This window comes from Pseudochaenichthys georgianus, chromosome 9 (assembly GCF_902827115.2).
Source record: "Pseudochaenichthys georgianus chromosome 9, fPseGeo1.2, whole genome shotgun sequence".
NCBI classification, from domain to species: Eukaryota; Metazoa; Chordata; class Actinopteri; order Perciformes; family Channichthyidae; genus Pseudochaenichthys; species Pseudochaenichthys georgianus.
The window spans coordinates 38,280,092-38,288,488 of record NC_047511.1 but is presented as its reverse complement, the minus strand read 5'-3'; the positions used below and the strand labels follow the sequence as shown (position 1 = coordinate 38,288,488).

General features: G+C 44.1%; 1 protein-coding gene across 5 annotated transcripts in view; it reads right to left on the bottom strand.

The window, feature by feature from the left end:
• Positions 1-392: 392 nt before the first annotated feature.
• osbp2b (oxysterol binding protein 2b) overlaps positions 393-8,397 on the bottom strand; it is a 47,306-nt gene continuing 39,301 nt past the window's right edge. For 3 of the 5 annotated variants that reach the window (XM_034091172.2, XM_071204416.1, XM_034091175.1), the window contains 10 exons: positions 8,039-8,105; positions 6,759-6,911; positions 6,266-6,511; positions 4,919-5,039; positions 4,230-4,333; positions 3,266-3,361; positions 2,695-2,879; positions 2,391-2,611; positions 1,784-1,801; positions 393-1,013 (listed from right to left, as the gene is read on the bottom strand). In XM_034091172.2, coding sequence (XP_033947063.1) covers positions 871-1,013; positions 1,784-1,801; positions 2,391-2,611; positions 2,695-2,879; positions 3,266-3,361; positions 4,230-4,333; positions 4,919-5,039; positions 6,266-6,511; positions 6,759-6,911; positions 8,039-8,105 — 1,354 coding nt within the window. In that variant the 3' untranslated portion in view covers positions 393-870. The remainder of the gene's footprint in view (positions 1,014-1,783; positions 1,802-2,390; positions 2,612-2,694; positions 2,880-3,265; positions 3,362-4,229; positions 4,334-4,918; positions 5,040-6,265; positions 6,512-6,758; positions 6,912-8,038; positions 8,106-8,397) is intronic. The other 2 variants (XM_034091173.2, XM_034091171.2) reach the window with 1 other exon arrangement.

Sequence of the window (8,397 nt, the reverse complement as noted above, 5' to 3'; positions counted from 1 at the left end):
GTTTTTAAATTTCAGTTAATTGCGATTCAGTTTTTCACAATATCCTTTTCCAAAATCTGTATTAGTATTACAATGTACTTTTCTCAGTGACTGTTTTACAACCGCTTTTAAAAGGAATACTACAATGTCATAACTATAAACGATAACACTCAACTAACACTTCATTCGGCTTACAGAGCTGTGTATACAAATGCTTGCATTACTTCACAAGGTCTTGCTTGGGTTACCTTTTTTCTATCTATATATTTTTCACTGACTTGTTTAATTAATTTGGAACACTTTGTGTCTGCATAATTGATAACAATATCTAATACACTTATAGCTTTAGACGCTCTTAGCATCTTTCCTAAACAACTAAAAGAGGCAAATAATGAGCACTTCAATCAATCCTGTGAAGAAAAAGAGGGAAGTCATTAAATATTTATTCCGGTATAATCTTAATTGTGCTGAATGGAACGGAGGATCAGGACACATTACGTGTACTCAACACCGTTTGCATCGGCCCATGTATACATGTGTCCCCGTCAGTAGTGTATTATCTTGAGCTCCTTTGATATCCGGCCGACCGGTCAGATCTCTTAAATGAGGCGAGCCCAGGAGAGAACTTTGTGAGTAAGATTTATGGAACACCTGGTTTCAGGAGAGTGCAGGTGCATTTGCTTCGTGGTGTCATCACTCCAACACCACCTCTCTGCTGCTTCAGCATAGTGTCCCAGATTCAGGGAGCAACCCTTCTTTTCCCCGGAGTAAAAACAGTGTACAGTTGGAGGTATTCTCCTGCGCACTAAAGGTCCACATGGTGCTCATAAGCCAGCTACGGACCAGAGGCAGAGTTCCCCCTGTGTGCTGAGGAGAGGAGAGCTCCTGGGTTTAGAAGATGTTAGAACACATGCTCCAGTCCTGTCTCTCCTTTGCCTCCCAGTAACCTCCCTTGTACACAAAGTTTGTCTCTCCGGTGACTGAGTCCCTCCTCTGGTGAAACCACAGCGGCTGGTAGCCTTCGTATTCTTTTCCTGTGGAAGAAGCACAGGCGTTACCCAATCGCTGTCACTAGCGTCGCACCCTAACGGAAAGGCCACAGCTGCAGGAGATTCACTGAGCGAGCAATTTGCCTGCATACATATGCGTCTCCAGGGAAAGCAATCGATGGCTGTGCATTTGAGATGGATCACAGCTCCATACCATGTGACGGGCATGAGACCTGGTTCAACTTAAGGTGAACATTTTAACTATAGTTTTGGAACTCCCTGAACTACATAATGAGTTTGTTTCTTGATACAGAAACCACGTCATGTTGTGTTTCCCTTTATAAATACACAATGTAGATTTAACCCAGAAAAGAGCCCATAAGCATTGGAATAGACCGGATGAAGATGATGCCGCTCAAACGAATCACTCGCTAATGTGGCTTCACCATTAAGAATACTCAGATTTTAGAGTTGTTTCTGTTATTTTATGTATCTTATTATTTCTAAATGAAAATGTATGCAGGAAAAAGTCATTTCTCCCGAGTCATTTTCTGGAGAAGTTGACATGAGAGGGGTATCGTGCAGTTCCCACACAGAGGACACACTTAAGGATGGTGTGTGTGTGTGTGTGTGTGTGTGTGTGTGTGTGTGTGTGTGTGTGTGTGTGTGTGTGTGTGTGTGTGTGTTGTGTGTGTGTGTGTGTGGTGTGTGTGTGTGTGTGTGTGTGGTGTGTGTGTGTGTGTGTGTGTGTGTGTGTGTGTGTGTGTGTGTGTGTGTGTGTACAACAGAGGGGGCACAGGGCAACCTCAACTCACCAGAGTCATATTCACACTCTGACCATCAATAGAGGGAGGAAAAGAAAGACACGTCATGGGTACATCAAATACAATCAACACACACACACACACACACACACACACACACACACACACACACACACACACACACACACACACACACACACACACACACACACCACACACCTAAGATGATAAGTTCTCTGCGTAAATACTACTACGATTGGTAGACCGTAGGAAATTATCCCACGTAAATAAATGACTTATTATTTTTATAACAGCTACTACGTATTATTCATTTATTGTAATGCTTTAATTTGAAGTCGGTCTTGGCTGCTTGTCCCAGTAATCATTGTCCTAATATACACTACACGTTGTGGATATGCAGCTTTAAACAGCCTCAAATGTAAAATACAACATCATTCGAATGAACATAAATATGTGAAACTTAATGGCGATAGAAGGACGACGAAGACTTTTCTTTGCACTGATCATGTTGCTGCTATGCAGGAAATGAAAGGCGCTTTTACTCCTGGAACCTAAACACCTCCCAGTACCCGCTAATCTAAGTGATTTGATTAGCACTCTGTATTACACGCCACACGTTCTGCTCTCCTTTTCATACCTTCATCCAGAGCGTCTGAGGCGTCCGCTTCCCTCCTCCTCCTCACGGCCCTTTGTTTCTCCTCCAGCCTCTGTTTCTCTGAGTTCGCCTCGTCCCACCGGCCGTCTTCCATCAGCCGCTGGTCCGGCCTCAGGCGGCTGTCGGTGACTCCCACTGCGTCCTCCTGCTCGTTCAGGGTCAGTGCCAGCGCCGAGAAGAAGTACATGTTCTCCGCATTGTCCCTGAGAGCGCAAGAGGAAATGAATGGGAGTTACACAGCATCGGGCAAACAAAGGTCTTGCCTCATGAGGCCGATGAGACTTACGGTAAAGGGTATTTCTTCCACAGCAGCTTGGGGGACAGCGTCTGATAGACGGTCTTCTGTTTGCCCTCGGAGCCACTGCCCCCCCGGCTGCTCTGAAGGATCTTGGCACTCTCAATTTTATCATCCCACGTACCGGACAGGACGTAGTGCGCCTGGCCCCCACTGTCTGCCACTACACCTGTAACCTGGAAAGAGCAAAGGGAAATAAGAACAATGACTAACGGGAATAAAGAAACTAAAGCAGGCTTTCTTTCTGGGAGTCAAACTGCATCACCATGTCCTTTACTCCCAACGATAGGCACTTAACAATCCCCTTGGGAGGACACGAGTACATTTGCATTACATTATCCGTCACTACCAAATAATAAGACAGGATTGTGCTCCATTTTAAATCATTCAAAAGGAGGTTACCTCGCTGCAAAGTGACCTAATACCTCATATATTACACTATTGTAAGTACATATACATGTGTTGGTACTGTCCAGCAGGTGGCAGCATCCGACAAAGGAACCCCTCGTAATATGACGTTATGCCAAGGTCGGGTATATAAGTGAGGAAAGGATGCATTTACCTTCCGTGGAACGTCCCTGGAGAAATAACTGTAGGGAGAGAACTTGAGCTGACAAGTCTCCTTGGTTCTTTGATTCACAATCTCAATGTCCCCCGACTGCAAACACACACACACACACACACACACACACACACACACACACACACACACACACACACACACACGCACACACACACACACAGAGGGAGAGAGATAAACACACAGAATGATAGCATATCTACGCTATTAACAGTGTGTTCAAAGCAGAGACAGAAAAGTATTCTGATCGATTACAGCACTCTTTGATTTCATAAATATATAAAGACATTTTTAAATGTTATCGAGCAATGTTTTGATGAGGTTCCCATATTGTTTGCAAGGTATCAGTGATAGTGATTGGCTATGGGGCGGGACATCTCTAAGCAGTTAAACAATCACAACAGAGCCGGCCAGCTGACCAATCAGAGCAGACTGGGCTCTGGTTTCAGACAGAGGGTGAAAAGAGGTGCTGTGAGGAAAATAAAGAGCCTTTTGAAAGATTAAAGCATGGAGACATGTCCCAGTAGAGGCACATCATATAAATAACAACCTGGAAATTAGCATAATAGGGCTCCTTTGAATGTATTCCATATTTTTCTTACAAGGCTACACACAAACATACACACAGCACACGTTGACAGGGGGAAATAAAACAAGAAAAATACTTCTAAAAATAGTTCCAGCACACAGATGTGAAGCGCCTCCCCCTATATAACTGGGGCAACTCAAAGAAAAGATAGGCTATTATTTCAGTGTGTTATTAGAGATCAAAGCTGAACACCAATCCCTAGAGATGTTCCTTCTTCATGTGCGGAGCTTTTACTCTCATATTCACAGCACACTGCTTTAACACATCCAGAGGCTACTCAGAGGCATTAAGGCTGTGGGTTTACAGCTGTGGAACAATGGCTACCAATAAGAGACAACAACACAACAGATAACAGACCTGGTCGATCCACAGCTTGCCCACAATGATGTTGTGAACTGTGGAGGTGACCTTTCTCCACACGTAGTGGTTCCCGCTGGAGTGGAAGTGCAGGTGAATGGCACCTGGGGAGGGACAAAAGAGAGAACACATATCACAGCTGCTTTGTTCTCAATGTGCAATCTGCATCGTGATGTGTTAGTTCTGTTGTGCGGGTGTTAAAATGGTTTCATCACACATCATCTAACACATTTGTGTGCAGGCAATACGTTTCCATCTATTTCCAGTGTGGTCTGACGCTGAAAGATTGATAACATGCGTTTCACCATAAATGCGTTCCACTTAAGAGTTTCTATAACATGGCACGTCGCAGCAGGCATATAAGAAGAAGGGGGGAGGGCGGATGGATCCCACCGGCTGGACCTGCATCCATCAAACCTGCCATCAATCTGAGCCAGCAGACCCCTGCTCCCTGCTGCCCCGGTGCTGAGCTCCCTTTACACCCATACTTTATGCATGTGTCAGAAGGGTCATAAAACCCTCCTGATTCATTTTCACACCCTTTCATCTGGCTTCATAGTGTGTGGAAGACAGCTCTCAAGTGGGTTGTGGAACCCTTCTTAAGCAAACTCTGCCTCGTACATTTGCATAAAGGAACCTTTATTTACACACAGTTTGTCGGCTTCTCCGCTGAGTATAACATGTCTTACCCAGAGGCATTATGGAGAGGTATTTGCCGCGGAACTTGCTGGCGATGGTGATTTCCTGCCACAGGGTCCAGCCTCGTTGGGAAATCACATGATGAGCAGCAGCAGGGGGGTGGTGGCTCACCTTAGAGGATAGATACACATGAAGGTAGAGTATATTGATATGAGCAGCACACAACCTTAGTATAGTTGCCAGTGTTATGTTAGAAACGTATAGTATGGCTCCCCAGCACATAGAAACAACCGGATTCTTACTTGCGTATGTTGGGTCATTTGCATAATTAGGATGAATTGCATCAATCAGCAATAATTAGCATATCCTAGTTGATACAAATTGCTTGGCCGATTTATACAATGTGTAAGTGGTTTGGTAGTTATTGAGGATGCTGAATGCATTTCTGACATTTTCAGGATCCAAATATGGCAGTTTAAACCAGAAAGTGGCCATATTTGTATTCTTTTATGGGCTGACTTTGACTACTATGAGTAGTGTTGCGACGATTAGATATAGAGAGCACAATATGAAAATGATTACCTCTTCTGTGGACAATTTATTTTCAAATCTATTAGCAGTTTGTCCAATCCAGATGATCCAGAGTCCCCTATAACAGTGCTTCTGAAAAACCTTTTTCAGTAATGTACCCCCTTTGAAACATCTTCTCAGCCAAGTACCCCCTGACCGACCCCCAACATCTTTTATAGAAAAAGCCTATACAAATCATTACAATATAGTGATGTGATCAGTGTGTGATTTATTAACTCCTTCATGCATGAATTACAACAAACTGGATATTTTCCCCTTTATGCATAAAAAAAACAAAACATTTTAAAACAGATTTTTCCAAGGAGTTTTTCAATTGAAGTGAATCGAAATGATACATTATGAAAAACTATAAAATGCAATACACACATTTGAATGTTTATATGAGGACCTCCTTGGTGGTTCTAGGTATATTTGATATACAATTGCGTTTTCTATATAACTTGTTGTACTAAGATTATTTTCGTAATCATGCATGCTATTTTTTTAATTAACTTTTTTTTTTTTGTATCTCACGTACCCCATGCAGTACCCCAACGTACCCCTAGGGGTCCGCGTACCCCCATTTGAGAATCACTGCCCTATAACTTCAAAAGCAATCCAAAATTCCAAATCAGCCCACAGGGTTTACAAAAGTGGCCCCCTACTGGTGAAAACCGCCATTTTGGGTCCTGTAATGTCAGAAATGCATCCAGAATCCTCAATAACACTCAAAACCAACTAGAGGCCACAAGACTATTTTGTGTAGAGCGGGCTGACGTTGTGTGCATTGTGTGAAAGCATAAACTCCCTGCTTGCCATGCCCCTACCTGCTCACACAGCGAGCGATAGCCGAACTCCTCCCGTCGATCGAGTTCGTAGGTCTCGCCCAGGAGGGGGTTGAAGGGCTTTGCTGTCCGGTGGATTGTGGTGGAGTAGGACGACACGGAGAAGGCAGCGACGAGGCACATCTGCTCCAGGGACGAGTCGCAGCGCGCCGCCTTGTCCAGAAGCTCGTGATACTCCAGGTCCTCGGAGAGACGCTGCAGCATGGACAGAGGCTCGTTGAAGTTCACCTGAGTGAGAGGGACAAAAAGATGAAGCCTCGTGCAACAGTCCATAAAATGTTGATACCCTCACTAGGCAACAGCAGACATATTAGCTGATAAAACGTAATATTATTATAATGTCAATTCAGAAGGCTTTCTTGGACAATGTTTACCTCTGTAGATTACATTGTGCTCACATGTGAGTGTTTTCTTAATTTAAGATCATTTGGCTAGTTTAAACTTCAAGTGCAGTGTTCGGAGGATCCCTACTTACAGGCATGGGGATTTTGGAGAGCTCCTTGCCGATGCAGTTCTTCATGATGCTCCACAAATTGAGGGAGTAGTTGGGCTTGTCTGGGACTCGAGTCCTCCTCTGTCTGCAGGGCTGCAGCTCCTTCCCAGACACATCATTATGACCTGGAGACATCTGAGGTTACATGGAAAAGGGAAAGGGTTGAGAATAAGGAGGTGTTATTTTTTAGCTATGATTGAAAGGAGTGATATATATATAACATTTAAATATATACAGTATACACAAGTTTGAGAAATACTACAAGCTTCATGGTCAGCTTGGCAGTACAAATTGAGATTGAGTTACAGAGCGAGGGAGGAAAGGAGGAGAGCGAACAGAGGACACAGATGGGTTGGAGAGAGGAAGAAGCAAGGGAGAGTTTGGGGGGGGAGAAGTGCAGATGTCTGATTACTATTTAGTGCTGCGAAGCAGCTGTCTATCTTTGGCACCACAAAGATAAAGGCTGTGTGTGTGTGTGTGTGTGTGTGTGTGTGTGTGTGTGTGTGTGTGTGTGGTGTGTGTGTGTGTGTGTGTGTGTGTGTGTGTGTGTGTGTGTGTGTGTGTGTGTGTGTGTGTGTGTGTGTGTGTGTGTGTGTGTGTGTGTGTGTGTGTGTGTGTGTGTGTGTGTGTGTGTGTGTGTGGTCTAGCATTACTATACTTGTGGGGACCTAAATCTGTTTACATAGTCACGTGTGGGGACTGGCTCCCCTTATGGGGACAAAATGGAGGTCCCCATGAGGGGAATCATTAATTTTAGGGTGAAGACTTGGTTAGGTTTAGGATTAGAGTTAGGGTAAGGGTTAGGTATGTGCTGGTTATGGTTAAGGTTAGGATAAGTCTCCAGGAAATGCATGTAAGTCAATGTAATATCCCCTGAAGTGATGTATACATGGTGTGTGTGTGTGTGTGTGTGTGTGTGTGTGTGTGTGTGTGTGTGTGTGTGTGTGTGTGTGTGTGTGTGTGTGTGTGTGTGTGTGTGTGTGTGTGTGTGTGTGTGTGTGTGTGTGTGTGTGTGTGTGTGTGTGTGTGTGTGTGTGTGTGTGTGTGTGTGTGTGTGTGTGTGTGTGTGTGTGTGTGTGTGTGTGTGTGTGTGTGTGTGTGTGTGAGAGAGTACAAATGACTGCAAGACAGGAAAGAGGGACCATGAGGGAAGAAGGATATGTTCAGCAGCATACATTAATCTAAACTGAGGAAACTAAGCTCAGCAATTATGTGGCTACAATTATCAGTCCTGCAGTCAGACTATCGAGAGAGACACTTACGTTGTTGTCCTGGTTCCAGTCGTTGGGCTGACCTCCGCTCGCTCCACTCAAATTACTCTGAGATCGCCTGAAATGAAAATATGTTCTACAATGAGCACAACACAAATACTTTCAAGGGGAGCAACCTTACTGCGTATAACAGAGGAATGCTGTGTAACCGTTTCCATCTCTCTTAATGGTGCGACTACAGTTATTGGATACGTTGCAGAAATGAGCCATAACAATAACAAGATAACACTAAAAGTACTTTTTAAAGAAACCGTGAAAGCACAAGCTCTGCAAAAACAATCGGAATCGCCAGCTTCAATGCTGAAAACAATGCATTGCTATGATTTAAAAATCCTTGGTTTATTTTCAGG